Source organism: Rhinoderma darwinii, chromosome 10, assembly GCF_050947455.1.
Source record: "Rhinoderma darwinii isolate aRhiDar2 chromosome 10, aRhiDar2.hap1, whole genome shotgun sequence".
NCBI lineage: Eukaryota > Metazoa > Chordata > Amphibia > Anura > Rhinodermatidae > Rhinoderma > Rhinoderma darwinii.
Genome location: NC_134696.1, coordinates 24,764,669 through 24,789,445, shown reverse-complemented (window position 1 = coordinate 24,789,445; position 24,777 = coordinate 24,764,669). Strand labels below are relative to the sequence as shown.

General features: G+C 43.5%; 1 protein-coding gene across 1 annotated transcript in view; it reads right to left on the bottom strand.

Annotated features, from left to right (window-relative positions):
- Positions 1 to 24,539, bottom strand: part of TMEM51 (transmembrane protein 51) — a 39,984-nt gene extending 15,445 nt beyond the window's left edge. Inside the window, exons 1-2 of the mRNA XM_075840767.1 lie at positions 24,381 to 24,539; positions 40 to 501 (exon numbers count right to left, since the gene is read on the bottom strand). Coding sequence (XP_075696882.1) covers positions 40 to 383 — 344 coding nt within the window. The 5' untranslated portion in view covers positions 384 to 501; positions 24,381 to 24,539. The remainder of the gene's footprint in view (positions 1 to 39; positions 502 to 24,380) is intronic.
- Positions 24,540 to 24,777: the final 238 nt, after the last annotated feature.

Sequence of the window (24,777 nt, the reverse complement as noted above, 5' to 3'; positions counted from 1 at the left end):
ATGATTGCAGACCTCCGACATAATTAAGGATAAACTTACTTGTCCTCATTTGGCGGATGGTTTGCTCCCTGCTGGACGACCGGCACGTCTTCCATACTTAAACGACGTTTATGTTTGTTGCGTATGCTTAAGCAGATGGCCAATAAAAGCAAAGCAATGCCAGATCCCACCAGAACGTAGGCCACCGAGAAAGTCTTACTCTTTAGATTAACCTCCACGTTGCTCTGTGGCGTGCTGGAATTACCATGAGGCGGGCCAGGTTTATCATTGCTCCCAAATCCTGGGACAAGGTTCCATACCGCCATCACCACGCCAAGCACCAGTAAGCCCACTCCAATGGCAGTAAGGGCATAATGGGGTCCATTTGATTTTGAATGCGCCATGGTCACCGATTTCTCCAACTACAGGCGAAAAATGGCTGTACCCAGTCTTTGATTACATCTCCTGTTTGTAAGCGGGGGACAAAGGTTGCCACATGCCGTTCAGATACATTATAGTGACCTGTAAAAAATAAATAAAAATAAAAAAGTTAAAGAGCTATTCAAGGAGACCATATGGATTGCAGGTTCAGATATAGTATTCCATACTGCTGACATATAAAGAAAAAAAATGAGGCGGCAAAGCAATATTTATTTTCTGTGTCTGCTCATCCTGAGACTGCCGATTCATGAATAAAATGCAATATCTACCATAACTAACACGTTAAAACTAACGCGTGCTCAGAGTGTACACAGCCCTAAACCACAGCACCAGCCGTCAATATCCGTAAGAATTCCCCCCCCCCCCCCCCCATGCAGCAGGTTCAACTAATTTATTAAGAAATCTGAACTATGCTAATGAATAAAACCTAAATTGTTTTTACTCTAAATAAGTCCAAACGTCTATGTTGAATAATTTCTCAATATAAACTACCGGTATATAGCGGCTGGAGCGCAGATTTTTTTTTATCTAGAGCTCCAAATCCCCTAAAACAGAGACAGAGTTAAATAATAAATAAATATTCTGGCTCCTTGCAGCCACCACTAGGGGGAGATTGCTACATACATATTTATATAGTTTCCATTAAACTCTTTAAAGGGAATGTGCCGCTAGACGTTTATATATTTTTTTTTCCGTTAAACAGTTAGTATATAAGTGATTACACATTGTTCTAATATTTTCACAAGTCAGGAAATATTATAAATTAGATTCGAATTTATAACATTTCCATGTGCTGGTGACTAGAGGGAGCAATTCCCAAAATTGCAGCATTGGCAATGTGGTAAAGCAACCTCATTGCTTTATGCTGCAAATTTGGAGTAGACACACTCGCTGTAGTGTAATCACACAATCCCCCCTCCTTTATCCTGGCTAGTGCCAGGAGAAGGAGGGGGTTGAATGTTCAAACCTCCTACACTGTGTGCCGCCATTTTCTGAGCGAATGCACAGTGTAGGAGGATTAGATACAGTGGTAATCAGACAGTATAACACGAACATACATACACAAACATAACTTACCTGCTCCTGCCGCCTCCGCTCCTAGTCCTTGCGTTTGCGCTGCCTTGAACACATGGCCGGAAGCCGCGACCGGAAGTCGTCATCTTACTGCCCGGCCGCGGCTTCCGGTCCACATGAAAATGGCGCCGGATGTCGCTCTACCAAAGACCTTCCTTTTGGTCTGTGTGGGAGCAGCGCATGCGCCGTGTTCCCACACAGACGGCGTACGCTATATTGAATGGAACGGCTCCCGTTCGCATTCTCTATGGGGAGGTATGTGCCATATTCCATCTCCGTATGTGTCGTTAATCGACACATACAGAGATGAAAAAAAAAAAAAAAAAAAAGTCAGCCCCCATAGAGAAGTAAAAGAAAGAAAAAAGTACAAACACAAATAAATAACATTTATCTTAAATTACATACTAAAAGCAATATTATATAAAAAAAAATTTTTTCGTGACACCTTCCCTTTAAAGATAACCAGACATGTCTGTTTTAGTAAATGACTTGTATTCTCCCTAAAGTAACAATTCTGTCCACTTTTCACCTAAACAAAAACATTTATTTATTTATTTATTTTTTAAACGTGAACACTAATCTATAAATAAAAAAACACTATGTAAACCGATACAAAAATTATAGCATTACGTTATACATCGTCCATTGAGATCAATGCTAAAGTTACGTCGCGTATACTTTTTTTTTTTTAAAGTACAGAATAGTGTAGCAGACTACGCTTTTCAGTACTTTCAAAAAACAGTATCCCACCGTAAACCATGACAAATTTAGACCAAATGGATTCTATTTTGCTCTACGTTTTACCCATTATAGTCTATGTATACGGCGAGCTATACATTTCAATACTTTTTTTGTGTTTAAAAACGTATACGCTCGGCGGATAGCACAAACGCAATGTGAATGGGACTTAAAGGTGCACCTGTGTAATAACAGGATTACTGTACAGAATGCCCATTATGTGCCAACTTCAGCAGCATATTATAGGTCATTATGTTGCCAGACACAAGTGTAGTGTATGACAGTGTTGATTTTGGAGGGAGCACGCAGCGCCACTTCACGCTACCACTTCCGGGTTGTAGACAACATTTGCATGTCCTTTTTTAAATCATTTAAGGTTGTAGAGCACGTTACTACTGAACATATTGAGGGACTGTGGCCAAATGGCATTTAATCATCTATGTATCTCTGCCAAGAGGAAGCAAGATCTAATGAAGCAACACATGAGGCTCGGTCAGACAATGACGGTTCACTTCAGGATGCAAAAGTCAGGTGTTGAAATAAATAAAACCTATATGGTCATTCCTGTACAGGAATCTTAATTAGAAGCAGTAGTTTAAGTTCGGCCCCGATAGACCCATGATCTCCGCTTTGGACAATCCCTAATTGCTAGAAGCGTTCCTTGACAATAAGCGGATCCCCAAGCGTCCCTCTGCTGAGACCCCCAGTAATCAGCTGTAACATGTGGGTAAACCTCGCAGCAAGTGTGGAGTTTCCCAGCAGCGCCACCACAGGAGAAATTAAGCATTACACAGTTCTCATTCATATAAATAGGACAGGTCATCAAGAACAAGAGACCAAAACTTGGCAAGTGACGATACACTGTCAGCTAGCTGTCAGATGTCACTGTCAGATATCTGTCAGCCGAGCATGCATATATTTCAAATGGGCAGACGGGAATAAGCCACTGCCAAGCTCCTCTGGGAGCAGCTTATCTCCTGCGGAAACAAAGGATCGGGCATTTTAAAATCCCACATGCCTGATCTTTCTTATCTCAGGGGAGAGTCGGGAACCTCCCCATAAACATTAGTCAGCCGATCCCGCCAAAATCAGTGGGTTTGCACAACTGTGATCTAATGTGTATGGGTACCTTAAACCCCCTGAGGGGGACCCACCACCTCCACTCACAAACCGCACCCCCTATCCCTTGCTCACTCATTATAGATGATTTACTCTATCCCCCCCACCCCCCGTTTCTTTTAGGCCAGGTTCACACGTTGTATGAGGCTGTAGGGTGCAGGTTTCTAGGCCGATTCAAACCCAGCCTTATTGCTCCGTATTTGACCATCATTTTGAGGTCCAGCTGGTCTTGAGTGCAACTTTATTGGAGTTACTGATCTATTTGTCTTCTCGTTACGGTCTTACATTTAAACACATGTGTAAGAGCCAATTCGTGACCTAATTTGTATTTGTTTCTGTTAAACAATTTTTTTGACGGAACTGGGAATTACACCATTGACAAAAGAGGAGAACAGCTCAGCTCCTCCACCTCCTTCTTACATGACACAGAGCATGTTCACAACAAAGAAGTCAAAAAGTCAATTCCTTTCTAATGCAGACCATACACAAGATTAAGATCGGCCACCATCATGCTGATCAATCATCCGTTGGATCGTCGTACGAATGATCCTCCCCATCGACATGCCAGACTGAAAATGGCAGAACGGGGATAGGCTTTAATGAAAAAAAACTTAGCTAGTGCTAAGTGGCGAATGATTGGCTGATCACACATACTTCAGCTAATGACAGATCACCTTTTCGACATCGTTGGGTTGTTGGTTACAGCCAACAATCACTCGCATAAAGCTTATAAAACGATGGTCGACCGAAATGGAGTTCAGTACCAGGAAAGTCAAGAATGGGCGGAGTTTACAAAATAAATACTCCACGTAAAGTAGCTACTGCACATAAGAATTCAGTTTTTATTTTTACCTGGAGAAAAAAAAAAAAAGTCTCAATTTTTTTAAATGGGGGCTAAGTAAGGAGCATTTTGGGTGACACACACACACCTGCCCATCCACTCGACAGGCTAAGAGTAGAGGGGCAGTTGTTTATGCTCCGTTTTAGGCTGAATGATGGCACTTCACCTGGTCTCTACATTTTGCGGCGGGCCTGAGTTTCCCAACAATGGCCCATGAAAGCCCTTTACGCCTCATGCACACAACCGTGTGTGACGGCTGTGTCCTGTAAGTGATCTGTGGAAAGATAGGACATGTCCGAACTTTCCACGTTTCGGAGGATCGGGTCAGTTTTCACGGACCCGATTCACCCACTAAAGTGAATGGCTCCGTGACAACTATCGGGTGCCACTCAGATGCCATGAAATACGCCTCGAGTGGCACTCTGTCATGTGCAACTGCAATTACGGTTGGTTGTAAGTACTTTTAGCGACCCCAAGGCGCCAGCTGGTTGCAGGCAGGGCTCAGCTAGTCTGGTGGTGACGCAATTGAAGAAGGTGGCACCTGGCTTTGCTTGAAAAGGGCATAAGGCTGGAGGGGCCGAGCAGCAATACCAGACAAAGGTAAATCACCCAGTGCGGTTTTTGTCAAAAATGTTTTATCCTTTTTTCTAGTCCCCGTACCTTTTAAATTCACTGGCCAAGCAGTGCCTGAAGGAGGTGAACCATGTTAGACCTGTGTGAACTCCACCAGAACTCACACATCACCTCCTTCTCCGCGTATATACATCTTTCAGAAAGCACAAAGCAAAAACGTCAAACCTGCTTCTATTGTGTAAACACAAACGTCAACGGTGTTACCAAAATAATACGATGTACCGGGTCGAACCGAAAAATATTTGTCCAGATGGTTATATGACAACATATTCTAGGGCTGTGCATTATGCCTGCTCCAAATAACTAGTCCACTGAACAATCGGCAAGAGATCTTCAGAATTTGTGTAACGTCAGTCCTGGACTAGGTACAAATCAGATAATTCGCATTATGCTACAAAACCAGTGACATTACAGGCAGAGCGGTATTAGTGCCAAAAGCAGAGCGCCGTTCTGTAGGATCCTGTAACATGAACCCTCTGTGTTTATTCAGCTATTCCAGATCATTGGTATTAAAGGGAATTTGTCATAAAAAAAAAAAAATGGCCTATTGTTTAAAGTTAAGTTTTTATGTTAAACATATTTAAGATTTAAGTCATTATCTGTATTTAAAAAAAAAACCTAAAATCTTGCAGTTTTCACTCTGGCCACTGAGTGTCACAATAGACTGACCCTTCCTGTTCTGTAGAGATCACTTTTCAGCAGTCATCTCATCACAGACAGCATTAAAATGACAGGTTACACCTCTATATAGAGAACACCGTATCCACCATTGACATTAGGTGATGGACAAGGCTCCCCTCCTATGCCTTCCTGCACAATGACCGCTGAGTAGGTCACAGAGGATGCCTAGAAAACTCTCCCTAGAAGTCAATGCGTCCCCTTCCTATTCAGTTTTCTATGGTCCGCGAGGGTGTTGTAAGTCATTACTCTGAATGCTTTAAAAACACAGCTCAGGATGGCTTCCCCCATATTCATGTACAGCAAATAGAATGAAAAAGATAAAGATCTAGTCAAAATATAAAACCAGATTGGAAAAAAAAAAAAAAAAAAAAGGATTGTTTCCTGATCTGGAAAAAAAATAAGTGATACATTCCCTTTAAGAGATTAGAAAAACATGGCTGCTTTTTCCCCAAGAAACAGCACCACACCTGTACAGAGGCTGTGCCTGGTATTGCAATTCAGCCCTACTCCCTGGAATACTGCAAAACCAGACAGAGCCCAAGGACAGCAGTGACGCTGTTTTGGAAGAAAGCAGTCGTGGTTTTTTTTTCTTCACACATTAAGGCCCTGTTCACACTTTTTGACCTGCCTGCAAATTCTTGCCACGATTTCCATAGTGTTTTTCGCCCGTGGCCAATGAGCACATTGATTTCAGTGGGAGGTCAGAGGCGGAATCGCGGCAACAAAGAGCAAGTTGCTTTTTTTTTTTACCGCGAACGGCTAAAAACCAGGGGTGGGGGGGAAATAAACCGTCTACCTCTCATTAAAATCAATAGAGGGGGATTTATGTAATTTTTTTATGTGCTTATTTCGACACGGATTCCGCGTCAAAATTAGAATCAAGAAACAAACTGAACTGGGCCTGATTATCCTGCACATCTGCTGCTGTGTTCTGCTCTAGCAAGAGATGTTTAACCCCCCCCCCCCCTTCTTCATCATTGGGTTACCGAGAAGTACGGGCCAATAAATACATTCACCACCCAGGAAAAGGAATGTCGCTTCTTTATTGCAGAGAATTCTACCAAGTGACCATTACACAAAAGGCTCATATTAAACTCTAGGAACTTCGTGCTGCAACTTGGAGATGAACAACACAGGAACAGTTATTTAGCGCAGAACCCACTCATATAAAACAGAATTCAATGGATGACGAGATAGATAGATAGATATCACAGTCTTGTAAAGATGGATAGATCTATTACACTATCAACAACCTTTGGTAATTCTGTAACACCACATTATGTGCACCACACACACACAATGTCCTGACACTGAATGGCGCCAGGACCCAGCACTGCGCGCGAAGAGGACCCGACACCGGAACGAGGAGAAGTTTACGGCAAGGTTACTGCAGTAACAGGGGCCCGTGTAGTTTATTACATAGGCCACTGTTATAACAGTAACTATGGACAGACTTTGTGTGCGGGGGGGGGGGGGGGGGGCGGCTGTTGCGACTTCTATAGCTACATTACGGTCCTAACCCCAACCGGATTAGAGTTATGTGACGGCTTGACAGGCAACACATTTCAAGAATTATCAGTAGGGAATAACAATGTGTCTAGGTAAGCATTCCTGAGCTCACCTAGACGCTGAAGTCCTGAGTGTTGTCACCTAGAATAGGCGGTAATTTGGTGTCCGTTCTCACCGTAGTAGAAGTAGAGACAGATTTCTGCAACGAGCCTCTTCATCAGTTGCAGATTGTTACCCCGATCTCCATGGGTTCCCCAGCAGATTATTGAGCCACCTTGACTGCAGGAGCAGAATTCAGGTCAAAACCACGTTCTTGGTGATGTTTGGTTTATCCCTCCAAACAATAGGGAGGTTGGATATACGGTTGCTGGAGGTGACAGCAGTAAAAGTCTATATGCTCCAAAAATAATGATGTAGTAGAGTCAAGCAGTTTCTGGATTCGGTAATGGGGTACATGGCACAGAGGGAAGTCCTGAAATCCAGGGTTTGGGGACAGTGCAGTAGCAGGGCCGAGTTTGTAGTACAGGAGATTATTCAAAAGACTATTCAGGGAAGGTAACAAGTTAAAAACAATAATGTTAAAGATCCAGGTTAAGGAACCAACACGGATTCCTCCTCTCTGGTCAGTGGTCTCTGTGCGTTGACCCGTCCAACATCCCTGCCAACCCCGACAAGAGTATCATTGCGGCGGCTGGCAGGGAGAGACGGTGCTGAACCACAGTGTGGCAAGTAGCTTACAACAGTACTTCTCTCTCCATAGGAACTGCATTGATAGAATGGGGGAAATTGGCCCATGGGTCTTCGAAAGGGCATCAAGGGATAAACAAACAGCAGGCCCCTATTTTCGGGGTGGCAAAATCCAAAGGTCTTGATCTTTGTTATGGTGCCCCCTCTCAAGTATGTCACAGATGCATCTGTAATATGAATTTACTAAGATAGTAGATTTTACACCTGTTTAGAGGGTCTAGGTTTTACTCCAGGGGCCAATAAAGGAGAAGGGAAGTAGGATATTGAGAATTACGCAGAGGTTCCCGAATTAAATTTAGTCAAAAGTTGTAGTTACCCTGTAAAACAATAGAGACTGATAGTGTAGAATACATTCCTTTATTTGCAGCATTGTCACAGAGTAATTTTTTAAAGGCCTTCTTGCTGATTTCTGGAGACAGGAGGATCTGGCATCTTCAAGCTTGAAGACGCTTGTAGAACGTCACCATCCTTGGAGGGATGTTCTGTCAAGGATGATGAAATACTGGAGATGGTGCACTTATCCTGAAGATCATTGTAGTACCTCTGCAGATGTCTTCATTATTGAAAGGATCGATGGAGGTCCAGAATGATGGAGATGTGGAAGGAGCTTTAGACTACGTGAAGATGGTGGTCTGGGTGCCTTACATACCGCTAACAGGGCCAAACTGGCAACCAAGTATGAAGTAGAAAGTGGAACAGCAGGGCTCACCTATCCTAGGCCTGCTAAAATCCCTACAGGTTGCAACAACGATCCCTTCCAACTTGTGACGTGGTGTATATTGGCTTGTTCTGTTGTAACGCACATGCGCGGCCCCTGCTGTTATCGCGAGAACAGCAGGGACCGCGAAAACAGCAGTGACAGCGCATGCGCATTACGGGCTGTGCAGCAGAACAGCCTATACACGGCTCGTCACAAGTGACGTGTCGTATACCCGGCAAAGTATTCAAGATCAACAAAGCGGCCAGAGCAGAGAGTGACGTCACCAGTCAAGTTCCCCACGGCAGGATCTGGAAATGGGGCCACTTTGGAAAATGTAAGTATATTACAAATGTATTTACATTTATAAATGACAAGGATTAACACAGTCATTAAATCTCGGACAACCCCTTTAAGGCTGGGTTCACACAGTTTTTTGCAGGCAGAAAATCTGCCTCAAAATTCCGTTTGGAATTTTGAGGCAGATTTAGCACTGCCTGCACGCCGATTTTCGTGGCGTTTTTCGGCCACGGCCATTGAGCGCCGCGGGCAAAAACACCACAAAATACGCTTTCTCTGCCTCCCATTGATGTCAATGGGAGGTCAGAGGCGTAAACGCCCAAAGATAGGGCATGTCCCTTCTCTTTCCCGCGAGGCATTTTCGGCCATTTTTTCTCGCATTTTCCAACGTGGATTCCGCGTCAAAAAACTCAGTGTGAACTGACCCTAAAGTAGAGCAAAATAGTTTTTCCACTTCGATCCTTAGGAGAAGACAACAACCATTTGATTGGCAGGGATCTGGATAGCCCACAAATAAGAATAAAAGGCGCCACGTGCCGTTGTTGTGTACATAGCGGCTCATCTATATGGGTGTCGGTGCCTAATGCTGCAGCTCAGATCAAATATTGATAAACTATCATAAGCGATCACATGTAAGCCCTGAGAAATCCCTTTAATTCAAACGGGATCATTTTTTGCTAAAAATGGTTCCATACACAAAGTTTTTTGGAAAATGCTATGTTTTAGTGAAATATAAAAACGTACTACAAACTGCACGCTCTAGAAAATCCAACACGTAATCACATTTATTTTTTACGCCGTTTTTAATGTTTGCATCTATTTTTACATCATATTGCTGCACTTTTTATAAGCAGATTTTTTTTTTAAATGCTGTACCTAAATACCTGTGGCACCTAGGCTTTAAAATGTACTTGCCCAAAAAATATGTGCCGCGTATTATGTGTGCAAAAACGCTCAAAAGAGTAAGCAAGCGTTTTCTGGCAGTTTAAGCCTCGCATGAGAAAACCAAAGACACAGCCAATTTGAGTTTTTTCATTTTTGTTTTTTCCTCCTTGTCTCCCAAAAGCCATAACTTTTTTATTTTTTATTAACAGCCATATGAGGGACTTTTTGATCACTTTTTTATTTTTATTTTTTATTAGTCCCCCCAGTGGACTTGAACCAGCGATCGACCAGGGCTTCAAAGGAGTACAGAGATGGCAGTCCTGGGGGCCTTCATTAGTCCCCCAGGATGCCATGACAACCATCTGAACCCCCGGATCGCGTCGTTGGTGGGGGTGATGGCGTGTTGGAGGGGGCCCACTCCACCGATTCTAACAATTTAAATGCTGCGGTCGTGATTGACCATGGCATTTAAAGTGTTAAACGGGAGGAATCAAAGCAATCTTCAATTCCACCCATTGCACTGAGGTGTTAGCTGTATTACACAACCGTCACCCGCTGAGTATGGCGCGCACTCAGCCCATGAGCCTGCTCCATACTTCACCTTAATGGCTGTCACGTACATGTATGTGGCATGTCGTTAAGGGGTTAAAGCGGTGTAATTTAATTGCGTTCACGTACAAAAATATGTTGTATGCACGAACGGCACTAATTAATTGTATTTTCAAAACTTCTGACATGTCTCTATGACATATCAAAAGTTTTCTGATCGGTGGAGTTCCATGCACGGAGACCGCCGCCGATCGCTAAAACGAAAAAGGAAGAAATGCTTAGCCCCAGAGGAGTAACTTGAAACTCCTGGGCCCCATAGCAAAATCTATAACAGTGCCTCCCACCTCCCGTGTGCCGATTAGAACACGTGGCAGAAGAGGGCTTGGGCACCCACAGGCCCAACTGACGGATCCGAGTGCAACTACCACCTATAGCTACGCCCCTACCATTAGATACAACAAGGGATGACGGTGGTCAAACAGTCTATGGTTTGCCGCACTGCTCATTTTTTGGGATTTTTTTTTTAAAATTAGGATGTTGAATAATTCACACGAGCGTGTTCAGTCCGTGATATACGGTCCGTGTGTCGGCCGCATTTCCCGTACCGAACACACTGCAGGGAGCCGGGCTCCTAGCATCATAGTTCTCTATGACGCCTGGTGTCACTGCCTCCCTGCGGGACAACTATCCCATACTGTAATCATGTTTTCAATAGGGGACAGTAGTTCCACGGAGAGGCAGTGACACCAGGCGTCATAGAGAACTATGATGCTAGGAGCCCGGCTCCCTGCAGTGTGTTCGGTCCGGGAAATGCGGCCGACACACGGACCGAACACGCTCGTGTGAATTAGGCCTTAGACAGATTCCCGATCAAGCAAATATTTCACTCTTGACCGGAAATTGAGGCGAATGTTACATTTTCCCTTGGATCTCATCTTATGTACCCCATTAAAAGTAGAACCTGGATACCATGTGGCTACAACAGTCCTCAAATCAGAGGGATCATTCCTGGATATGTAAACACGTAAAATATATATCCTATGCCAGTTCATTTTGATATGTTCTTCCTTATAAATGAATCTATGATTTCCACTGGTAGAGGTTACATAATCCCTGTTTGGCCAGTTTTATCGATTTGCTGAACTTGTCAGAGACCGTTGACTCAAATTTAGATAAGATTGGACAATACCATTGGTTACTATTAACTAGTGGAAAGGTTTCAAGGACAGTAAGAGGTTACACAAGACTGCGAGAGTACCGCCCGCCAAAAATATTAATTCAACTTGAAGTTCATTGTACTGACCTGACTAAAGGTCAGTCAGACTATAAAGAGACACAAGTCAATATCTACCAAGAATGGAAGTTGTATTAATAACCACACCTCACAAGCAAGTAGAACAGCCTTGAGATTAAACTAGTCGGTCTTCAACTATCCAGCTCAAACAATAGGGAACCAGTGACATTTGAAAGATGACAGTCTACATCTGAAACAATCATCGGCCAACATTTGGGCCGAGATCAATGGGTTTTCGGAGCATTAGGTGGCCAATAAAATCACTGCACTTGGAAACAAGTAGACTTCCAGCTATCTTCGAAGCAACATCTGTATGTACAAAATAGGAAAGAACTCCACCATATGTGGACAATCCTATCAGGACAAGAAGAACAAAGGTGCCCATACACCGCCAAAACATGACCGACGATCTAATGTGCATGGGGGCCAAAACTACTCCCCTGAAGGGCAAACGTCAGGGGAAAGAAGGATGGAGTACGCTAGTTTTAAACACGCCCGATCTTTTGTTCCCACAGAAAAAAGGCCCCTGCCAGAAGCATCACCGGCTTATTCACCTCTCCCTATTGAAGTAAACAAGCATGGTCAGCCGGTCGCATGTTTATGGTGGTGTCGAGCGAGTGCTCTCATGTTGATGGTCACCTCAAGACTTCAAATATTGTAAGACCTAAAAGACATTGAGAGTCCAAACTTAAATTACTCAGTCTACATTAAGAAGCCACAGTAAAGCTGGCCATACACCTTAAATACCTGGTCAGCCGAACGCTGGCATTCCTCCCGACTCCCGCCATACACATGTACTCTTGGCTCAAAATATCTCCAGCTATCTTCAGGTAATGTAGTTCGTTCCTCTCAACTACAAATGATGTACATGTCGCAGATACAATATGTTGTTATCTCCCAACTGGCAAGGAGCATGCTTTGAAGTAAGGAGCATGCATACCGAGTACCCAGCACCTATCTTTTAATAAATACTAAAGAATCTGAATAATCTCATGAAACATGCAACCTGGCAATGCCACCACATCATCTCTTTATACCACGTCTAGTATCATAGTATCCATGCTCACAAGGGCGTACATATCAGAGGCATTCCATGCGACTGCTATGTGGGCCCTAGAGAGGGCGCAAAGCCCTAGTTGGTCCCATCACAATTGGTATTGGATGGCAAATACTTGGACTCCCCTCTACAGAGCAACTGCATTTTTAGCAAATATAGGGGTGAGGAATTGGCTCAAAGGTCATGGAAAGGGAAACAAGACACTAGGACTTCTGTTCTGGATGGCAAAACATGCCCATATAATAGGGGGGCCCAGTTTGAACTTTGCTATGGAGACCCCTTTTTTCTTAGTGCACCACTGCCTGCTCGGTTTCAAATACTACATCTAGAAAGGGACTCTGGTCTTACTAATGAAATCCACTTTGCTGATGTCATTATTTATGCATCAACATTTGACTAGTTTCAACAGTCCAGCCGCCAACAGCCCAGCCCAGCCGGTCTCAATGTTGCAGATAAGAATGCTTTAGCTTTTTAGCCTACTATATCCACCCTATGGACAATGGATAGTCAGCATAGTATCATAGTCTGACTCCACAATGGTAATATAGATGCCAGACCTTTGAAAAGCTGCCATTTGCAGTGTCACTTTATACTTTTAACTTTTTTGACTGGGCATTGGGCAAGTTTTTTTTGCTGTGAACCGTATCAACTAGTTGCACAGATATTCTCATTTCTGACTTGTTCTACACGGATTCCAATCAATATTTCCATTAATTAATAATTGGCAGGTTGAGTTATTTGAAATTATATCATTAAATGCACATTTATTTCCTCCATGATGACTGACATTTCCCAATAATGCGGGGCCTCGGTCAGCACTTCTGCTCAGAAAAGGGCACCAAGCGTCAGCAATCGCTCCTCATTCCTGCATGCGAGGCCGATCAATCGTGTCTGACATTCCAAACCCAAGACAGACATGTGGCTTTAAGATCACTGACAAGTGGGTAAAGTGTATATGACAGGGAACCGTGGCAGAGACCAGCGGCCTGAAACCCCCTTGGGCAGAATGACTGATGACACCGCTGAAATGTCATATACATGATATATATCAAAATTGTATTTTGAGCAAATTTTTATAAGCCGCTTTGTCAAAGTTAAGTTCATTTGTAACCAACTAAACATAACTTTTTCAGGGAAACCTGACAAAAAGGTTCTAGTCAAAACTGTAGATTACGGGGGATGGGCAAAATACTGTGGAATTTGGGAGAGCAAGACCATTCCAGGAGGCAATTTTTTTAAACATTTTTTTAGGGTCATCTAAAAAGCGCAGACACATGCAATATTTTTTTTCCTACTAACGGGTTAGAGACAGGTCAAAAGAAAAAAAAGAGGAGTCCATTAGCCATGACCCACTTTCACTCAAAAATGTCAAAAGATATAGCAACAAATCCTGCAGCCAATCTTTAAAACCAACATCGAGCAGATTTTTGGGAATACTCCTTAATCTTCACTGTACTGCCCAATGGTGATAGTGCATTTTAAGCCAATACAGGGGGTCACCCATTCATACCCTCTATCAATTAACCAAAGTGGAGAGCAGCTACAAAGAACATCTCTCTCTATCTGGAGAACTCAACACATCCATATGTTTCAGTTAAAAGGGGACCATGCAATGCTTTGTTTTTCCTGTGGTGGCGCTGTAGGGGATATGAGCACTTGCTGACAGGTTCCACAACAGATCACAGCTGATCGCAGTGGGACATCCTGTGATCAGCTCATGTATTAGGGACCCTTCTAACAGAAAGGAATTGTCTAAAACCCAGACTGTACAGCAACAATCAAGCCCATAGGAGTGCACTGGGAATTTCTGTGGCACAGTCATATGTCAATCATACCACAATAGAAATCAATGTTAAATGTTGTGCAACCCACTCGTTCCAAGAATCGACAGAAATAACCATGTAGGCTGGGCCTAAAAATTGAAAGAGGATTCATAATTATATTAGCACAGGACAGGGACTTTTCTCCTTGATTTAAATGCATCACGAGGGATGGAGAATATACAGTATGGCTTAAAGGGAACCTGTCACCTCTCCAGACAGGTCTATTTTTAGTAAATAATTGGATTCCTCACAAAATTATTCTGGAGCACCTTTTTTTAGAACCATTTAGAAATTTTCTGAATACATCGACCACTGGGTGTTACCATGTGGGGGTGGGGGGAGAGGTGTTCCTTCACAGTCTGACACTGTCCAATTAGTGCTGACAGAGTAGGACACACCCTATTAACAAGGGGAATGCTAATACCCAGCTGTTAATTTACTCATACATTTCTAGGAGGAACAACAGAGGAATGGCACAACACAGAGTTAGAAGAAAAAGTTATCCAGAATTGTTATTTTATGGGAAATCCAAGTTATTAAAATAAACGTCAGGAGAAAAACTTTATAGGTGCATTGGCTTCCTGGCTGCTGGGATTGTCTAGCTCTGTAATAGAGCATCAATTCTGATCTAATATCTGTATAAGATATTCCCAAGCCATTTCAAAATGTGTACCTGCCCCTAGGTAGCAATAGAGAACTTAAAAAAAAATAAAAAAAGACTGAAGTCCACCCATAAAACGAGTTGCAAAACCGGAACATGTTATGAGAATTGTAAGACTAGGATTATATGGAGATGTATTTAAGTAAAAGGTAAAAACCGCACAATGCGCTCTATTCATAGCGGGTCAACTTTTTTGGAAATAGAAATAAGCCGCTCCGCCCTATAATTTTTGCTGGAAAGAGGCCTTAGGGCGCAGATACTATTGAACACTAGGGCAGAGCAGGGAGGTATCTTCCCGCTCTGCCATTAAAGGGGTTGTCCCACAAAACACATATCCCCTATCCTCAGGATAGGGGATACATGTGTGATAGCTGGGGGTTCGACCGCTGGGACCCCCAGCGATAAGGAGAACGAGGGACCGAAAGTCCCCCGAAATGCTCCATCAGAAGCATTGGACTTCCGGGGTTTGTGTCCGGCAGCTCCGTAGAAATGAATGGGACGCCAGTTGCGCTATCTGTGGAAAGGGGATACATGTGTTTTGTGGCACAATCTACAGGAGGAGGGGAGGCTGTGTGGCACAATCTACAGGGGGCACAATCTACAATGGGGTGCTGTGTGGGGAACCCAGGGGAGGGGAGTGGGCCCAGTCAAAAGTTTACTTACCTAGTTTTTCCCTGACCCTATGGCTAGCGCATATGCAAAACATACACTGCAAATGCAAAAATAAAGCTCATCACTTGCTATGGAAGCTGATCTATTATCTGCAAAGATCTTTAGAGATGGTAGAGAAAAAAAAACAAAAAAAAAACACGTTGCTAACAGTAAGGCGAAATTCACACGAACGTGTGCGTTTTGCGTGCGTTGCAGTTCCGTGTGGCATCAGTGTTTGGTGTGTGGCTGCGCGATTTACACGCATATGCCATCCTTATGACACGCGGTTTCGATGCTTAGAAACGGCAATGAATGTGGTGCTTTTTTTTCCCCCTTCATTTATTTAACAACTGTAGCGCGAATCACGGAAGTGCTTCCATCGGTGCGCGATTTTCAGGCACCCATTGACTTCAGTGGGTGCGTGATGCTCGAAAAACGCTCAAGTATAGGATATGTCGTGAGTTTTACGCAGCGGAATCACACTGCGTGAAAATCACAAAATGTCTGAATGGCCCCATTGACTTACATAGGTCCGTGCGATGCGCGTGATTTTCACGCGCGTCTCACGGACGTTAAATACGCTCGTGTAAATAAGGCCCAAGTGTGCGCCTCTCCAAGCAGTTTAGGTTGAATTTCAACTATTCTTGTAAAAATACTTTTTTTGCAGGAAATACTTTTGCTTTTACAGCAGGAATCTGGAGATAAGAAAACAACCTATTGACTTATTTAGGAAAGTGTAGTGGGCATGCTCTGGGTCATGTGCAGAGGTCATAGTGCAGGGAGGAGGAGCTGCAGAGTCCTCATCACCACTTGTCAATGGTGGATCCTGTGATATCTGCCTCCGGCTTTAGAATAGAGGTGCTACCTTCCACTGTAACCCTGCCCTCGGAGAGGACGGCTGACCCAAAGTGTACACAGCACAAGCTGAAAAAAGTGGCAGAATGCGTCAGCCTATGGTGAAAGCTGCAATATTTCAGGATCTTTGTAATCTAGATAGTGACATGGGAAATTAAACTTTTTCTTTCCAATGACTCGAAAACGTCATAATTTTCATAAAAACATAATTTTCCGATTATAGATTCCCTTTAACAAGAATCTATCCCCAGAAAATGACCTATTGTAACAGGTTTGTTTGTGAAATGTTTTTTTTTTTAAATTTTCCATGTCTATCTATATTACTAAAAATCCTGAAGGTAATCCTTCCCCAAAAGCATAGACCTCTCTACTTTCACCTGCTGACAGCCATTCCTGGACCTCAAATACGACCACGTAGATCTGCCACTAGGTTAAATGTCCCTCTATTTAAGAAAATATTTAAAAAAATTGTGGTGCCATTGCGGTCCATCAGTGTCAAGTCAACGGTCTATTTCATTTTACAGCAATATGGGTTTACTACAAAACACTCTAATTATGTTTCCATTGCAATGACAGAAGGGAGTCTAAAGCAACGCAAGATAAAATATCTCCCTGAGCAGGAGCTTAACCGAGCGGGCATCTTCATAAGACGCACCTCACCGCTGCCCCCTCTGGGTCCAGACTCCAGCTGCGCAGATGACCATTGTTACCCTCCACTGCCTTTTCATTCTCCAGTCCCTCAGGACAAATGGCTCAGCCAGGATGAACAATGACTTTCACCTTCTCATTAGCATTAGTTGTCTTGCCAGTTCTCCGTGACAGTCTAGAACATTCTCACCTCCCATCGTGCCACCTGAACCCGTCATATTGTAAGTGACGTTTCATACTTTAAGGTGGATATCATTAATTACTGCAAAAACGTCATTATACTCCATTTTTATTTAATCTATAGAATTTTGATAAAATTTATGACAGAAGGAAATTCATGATTTATAAATCCCTCGCCCCAGAAATATGGATGGTCACAGTGGTTATTTTAAGAAAGGGATAAATGTTATAAAGCAGCATAAAGTGAATGGCTGCACCACTGCAAAATTTTCACTCCATGCCAGGGTTAGCGAAGGGCTTGTTAACATCACGTTTTGCCCTATGTTTAGCGCGTATGTTGAGAAAGCTTCCTACGTACATGCTAAACGTGTCCCTAGGGCTCCAATAGCCCGACGGAGTCCAAAAGACTGTGCTTTTGGCCTCCATTAGTATATCTTTTTTTTGGGGGTGGGGTGGGGTGGAATAACGTAGTATACTATGCTTCTCCATCATGAAGAATCCCATTAAAAAGACATATACTGTCCGGTATATGTTTTGTTTTTTTACATGGTAGCCCATGTGTGACGGATGCCACTGTACGGCATCCGTCATAGGTATACGGATGTAGCCATCTTTAACTTGACTGATAACTTGCTGCAGCGAGATATCACACAACAAAAGCCATTGGAAAGCCAAGTTAAAGTTTCTTGACACTATTTAATGCGTTAAAAGTCAAGATAAAGAGGTCTACATCTGTATGTTGAATGTATACCTTGGGGAGCTTTCCCAGAGCCGGAAGCCTCGGGAAGAACATCAGGTAGCGCTCGGCCCAGGGATTCCGGCCCGGTCATCACTGTCTACGTATGGTCAGTGATGTCAGGGCCTTTCAACTGCAAAGTCTCCAGGCAGAGCATTGGTAGCGCTCTGGCTGGGGACTTCAGGACTGGAGAAACCTCTGACGTTACCAAACATATATGGACAGTGACGTCAGGGGCTCCTCCAGGAGCAGAATCTCAGACGAGAGCGTTGCCGACACGGGGGACGTGCATTTCTGGATTTTTAAGCTCCAAACATCCCAAAACAGGAGTCCCCGGCTAGAGTGCTTGCCTATATGGACATGGACGTCAGTGGTCCCTGTGCCCGGAGAGCCCGAGCGACGTATCCCACTGTATGCCTATACAGTGGGATACATTCGTGTTTTCTGTCGAGATATACATCAGGACTCCGTGATGTGAACAGGCCCTAACCTGATTTGTTTTTCTTTTTTCTGGACAAATTCCCAGGGCACCGTGCAACAAAGATTCTATGGAACCATAACAAAGATTTCTAGAGAAAAAAAAAAAGTGATGACTCGGCATCAGATTTGGTACAGATTTGTCTCACAAGGTATGCTGCGCCACCAAGATCCATTTCATCACAGCCATTTACTAAGGCTACATGCACAAACAACAGATGCGTTGTCCATTTTTTGCGGTCCGTGCGTCATCAGGGTGCCCTCGGCATCCGTTCCATAGGTTTGACTTGAATGGGCGAGACGGAGCTACAAACATGGACAGGACCTGCTCCCGAACCCCATGGCCCGCACACGGATCAGTAGAAACCACGGTAGTGTGCATGGGGCCATTAGAAATTAATGGGTCTGTGTGCTATCCGTTGAACAATGGATAGCACACAGACATAAAACAGTTGTAGCATAAATTTGGGCAAGGCAGTCATAAAATGTGCCAAATTGGTGCATGCTGAATAATAAACTTGGCGCATCTTGCTAGATACTTCTTTTCCTTATACCACCCATTAGTTGTCTTAGTTCACGGCATCTATTTGCGGCAAAATTTTGGACCGTTACATTTTAAGTCACGCCCCTTTGTAAAATGCTATGGTCCTTTTCCTGCTAAACCACACCCCATTGTCAAGCGTGTTGAAAAAGTGTCTAAGGCCGGGTTCCCCAAGTAGCGTAAACGCTGCAAAATTTCCGCAACGGTAATCTGTGTGGAAATTACGCAGCATTTACAGTAGCAGCAAAGTGGGTGAGATTTAGAAAATAACCCTGCAGCGTAAACGTTAATAAATTGACCTGCGATGCAGAATTTAATTCCGCAGCATGTCAATTTATGCTGCGTTTTAGTTGACTTTCCATTGCGGGTTTTCCCCATTTCATTCAATAGGGATGCAAATCCCGCAACAGAAAGCCAAGCATTGCGACTTGCGGAAAAACAAAAAACATACTTACCACCCAGAAGTCTGTGTTTCTTAGTCTAGTCCGGCCTCCTGGGAGGACGTTGCATCTCATGTGACCGCTGCAGCCAATCACAGACTACAGTGGTCACAAGGGCTGCAGCGTCATCCAGGGAGGATGGACCGGACTGCACAACAGGGACGCATCGCCATAACAACGGCCTAGGTAAGTATGAGCAGTTTTTACCGCTGCTTTCGGCAGCGGAAAATCAGTCCATAAAAACGCACCACAATGTTGTGCGATTTTTCAGACAGAATGCATTGCAAGTTCCAGGTCGGATACGTTGCGTGATTTTTACGTAGGGTATTCGACCTGTGGGAATCCGGCCTAAAACAGTTAATAAGCGTGGCGCACATCACGTATGCCAGAGTCCCGACTCATTGCGCTTCTGTTGGAGCAGTGTTGAGTGCAGTAACAGATGTATCACTGTTTAATCACAAATAAGGCAACATTGTTAAAGCTCAGGTGAAACTTTCGGAGGCCTCATATTCGCTTATTTGTCTCAGATTGCTGGAGCAGAATGAATGGCCGGGCTGTTTGCATTGTGCACTTCCAGTAACAGAATAGCTGAGATAGTTAATTGGTGAAATCCATCTGTGTGAACTGGACTGTGCAAGTTCAACGCTCTCCACTCCAGGGTCACCAGGAATCATACAGGACAATATGAACTCCAGCTGTTAAGTGGGGGAGGGCTAGGAGCACTATAAAGCGGAACTCCAACTTAACCTTCTTAAGTCATGGTCACATGTAGCAAAAACGTCCACTGTTGAAATGGCCACAAATTTCACCCTTTGCGCTACAATGGGTCGAACCAGCAGCCCAACCGGGGTTCAGTAAAACACGATCCTGTACAAACACAATCCTCTGCCAATACAATTTAGATTTGATTACAGAATGTTATCCAGGGGGGAGAAGTGACATCATCGAGCTACAAATAGAATTGGTATTTTATAGGAGTGACATCACCACTCCACAACATAGCTACTCGCCCAATAAAAAAAAAACATGATACAGGTTACTTAGGAGTATCTGAGATAAGGAGACAATAGTCATGACAAATCCTATCATCTGGCATCAATGGGACCTTATAGGTCCCAGATCATATGAGAATGTAAAACACACTGTTACAACTTTGCTTTTTAATCATTTTTAATTAGTGAAATTTCCCCACGAGTCCTCTGTTCAGACTTCTGGGCTTGTGCAATTTCACATTAAATTGCAGTTCCGTGATGAAAACAACTGGCGGATTATCAGACTTTCTGGATTATAGGATGCCTGATTAAAAGAATTCAACTGCACTTGAATGCCAAATAATCTCTTTCTGCGGGTGGGTGTTTTTCGTCTAGACAAGAATTCAGATGGATATTAATATCTATATGACAGTGTATACACAGCTAATGGTAAAACTCTTTGCAATAAAAACCAAAAGATTTTTCATACTGTGCTACAACCTTTGACTACTGCATTCTGAAAGCGACTAGTGTTGTGAACCCGTCCCATGGGAACGTATGAATTATAGAATAACTTCATCTCAAATCGCTCCCTATATAGGTCTATGGAAACTGCAAGAGACCAGGGGCCCCAACACATAAAAGTTTAATTCCCAAGTGACATGCAACCCAGCATAGTTGGTGGACTAATAGTCCGGAGATAAACCGTCTGGACTGTGGTAAAAAAAAAAAAAAAAAAAAAAATGTAAAAGAAATTGAGATTTGTGACTTTTTCATTTTCACTCCACTTTAGAAAAGCAGAGAGAAAAATGAGCGGGGTTAATCTGGAGGGGAGAGGCCACCAACGGACCGCCATATGTATACAGAAATTGTTGTAAATTATAGCGCAAATCTACGCCTACTTATAGCAGGCCTAGTTTTACGACAGTCCAAGAAGCGCCAAATTTATTAAGAGGTGTGCGCCTCTTAAGTAATCTAGCGCATTTCACTCAGACGTACTTTAGTTTAAGACTGCCATATGAAACAGAAGTCTTAATAAATGCCACCATTGGCTGCCTGACTCTTGGGATTTGTCCATATCCTGCCTCTATAGGTTAAGGCTACATTCACACAAGAATGACAGATTTACGCTCGTAAAAAACGTACGTAAATCTGTCCATGTGCATTGCGTTATGCATCAGTGTGCTTTGCGTGTGGCATGTGTTTCTCACGCGCTCACAAGCACTTTTTTTCAATGTAATTGATGCGTAAAACAAGGACAGCGAACGGATCCGCGTGCTGTCCGTGGTTTTCACGCACCCATTGACTTCAATGGGCAATTAGGTGCGTGAAAACGCAGCAATATATGACACTCGCTGCGTGAAAATCACGTGTCAATAGCCCCATTGAAATCAATGAGTCCGTGTGCTGCGTGTTGTTTCAACGCACAACACGGACGAGAATCACGCTCATCTGATTGAACCCTAAGGCTATGTTCATATCTTCGTTTGGGTTTTACGACTAGATTTTCATCAGTTTTGACGACCGGAATAATGCAGCGCTATTCTTGTTGTCAGAACGAAGAGAAAATCTCAACGAAACGAAGACAGACCCTGTTATGTCAATGGGGTCCATTGGATAGGGCTTGGATCTCTCGTACCACAGAATCACATTTTTTTTAAATATATAAATATGACTTGCACACAGCTGTATTATGGAACGGCGTTGTACAGATTTGTAATAGGGCGCCAAATAGCCTCCTGTAGGCACATACCGTACCCCCAACTTTATATGTATGGTATGGAGGTCTTCTGTTCTATAAGTATTGATTCTAGGGGACAATACATGAAGGCACCATGCGGTGGCACAGTGCCCATGAATCTCTAATATAGACCACATGACGTCATGATGGCAATGTCATGTGTCTGGACCTTTATACAGTACAAGTGGCTACGAAGGCCCACACCATGATTTGATGGGTTTTTCACATTTACGTGACATGTATCACAACGTTTAGTAGGTCCTAAAAAACGCCTTCCTGGAATATTTCTTTGTGATTCCATTCGCTCATGTAACAGTTATACATTAACCATTTCCCACAAGCACTGCTGAGGTTTATCCTGTGGGAGTAGATAAGTTAACAAGCCAAACATGGCTGCACGTTACCCCTTACCCCCTATTCATTACACGGACGTGACAGCAGTTATAAAGACCACGTTCTCCAGATCTGAATACTGTAACCTGTCTATATACAGGGGTGTGAAAGCTCTCTTAAAGGGACACAAAACCTAAAAGTCTACCTACACTTGCTGAGCAGGCTTATACACTATCGTTCCCCTGTTATCAGCCAGTTTCCGGTTTCTTAGAAATTGACTGTAGTGTTCTTCAGATGACGAAAAACCCCTGCCCCCACGATCACTATTGTATCTCAGATCTCCAGTTCCGGGAATTTCCTGAAATATTTACATAGATCTGAGCGAATGATGGGAGTAGCTGGTTTAATATAGCTGTCCATTTATAAGCTGCGGACTTTAGATTGGCCATACACGGAGAGATTTACCAGAGGATTCAACCAATAGTGATTGATAGTCATACTTTTGCTATTGGGGACGATTGGTAAACGCAAATGCCGTTCGTTGCGACAGTTTTCTGGTTGTTTGAAAAATCGTTACGTGTAAAAACTGAGCTTTTAGACACATGCAAAAACATAAAAAAAAAGTATGCCCGCTTCACACTGGAAGAATTCAAATCGCGGTAAAAACGCATGCGATTTTTAGATGCCGATTTTACCACACCTAAATTTCTGAACGTACTCCAAGCATAAAGCCCCATGGGGCGATTGGACTCGGCTGTGTCGGCATGCTATTCTGGTCGTTAACGGTTGCGCGCGGCTGCAGGGAAAACTGATGGTTACCTGCAAAACCGTTCGGCCATAACTGTCGAATCAGCATGGTCGCAACCATTAACAAGCGGTTTCACAACCGCCCTATGCAGCGCGTCAGCTGGTTTTTCAGCTTCAATGCGGCCACGTCAAAGATGGATGCTCATCTCGTGATCAAAATGGCTCCATTTTGTTGCGATTTTAACAAAATCGGGGCAAAACATGCATTTGGACAGCAACGTGTAAACCCAGCCTAAAGGGCTTTCTAGACGGGCGACAATCGCAGGAACGATCGCTACAATCATTGTTCAGTGATTACATACGCAACGTTAAAATGACAAATGATAATTCGCTTATTGGTCGTGATCGCATCTTTTACGCAGACATAGAAAATTACTGTTCATCTGCCAGTGTAAAAGCAATTGCCAGACCAAAGACATAAGATTGGCGGCAGATCCAGGAAAACCAGCAGCCGCCTACGACAATTGTCTAACATACACGACTAGCTCCAGAGATAAGGAAATCTGCCACGTTCAAGAATTCTAAAATCAATACACATTCTGCCTGGTATTGGCACACACGGGCAAAGTCGATTTAACAGGTTTTCACTTTGATCCGCCATAAGTGAATTACAGGCAAACCCATTTGGCCAACTTATACTAAAAGTAAGCAGGTCCTGGCTCCATTTTTTTATCTCTAGTTCCCCCGCTCGTTCAGCCTTTCATAGTCCTATATTATATCTTTCTTGAATTTCAAGGGGAAAAAATTCTGTGTGTGGCCCTTTAAGAGCAATAAAGTTCTTCTAAAACTTGGCGATCTATTTAAACGATCGCCTCAAGTTGTAGGAGACATTAGCTGGGCCCCTCTCGCTCCATAATATAGGCTGCTACTCTGTAGAGGTCAATGACAATCACTTCAAGGAAAGGTCTGAATATTCAATGTTCTGCAGATCACCTGCGGCCAGGTGTGGACATTCTACCGCCTTGCACTCACCTCCTTAAGGTCACATCCACATCACTGCTTCCTGGGGGGGCAACCGACTTGTAGACTAATCCTAAACTTTCAAGAATCCCATAAAATAGTCCTGACTGCAGCTCCTGGGTGCAGGATACACTAGGAAGGTGCAATGAGCTGCACACACCCTCCCACCCCCACTTTCAGGAACTGGGAGGAACAGTTGCTTCCCAGGTCCTAATGCTCAACCTCTTTTCTCTGCGAAAACCCAACCCAAGTTACGCTCTGTAGGGATTTTTGTATAGCTAACGTGGCTATTCAGGGGTTAACCCAACAGTAGGAACCAGTAGGCGACTATTTATTTTATTCTGGACTTCCTTTATTTAGATGCATTGAACAATACAAGGCTGTAAATGGAATTGCTCCTTTAATAAAA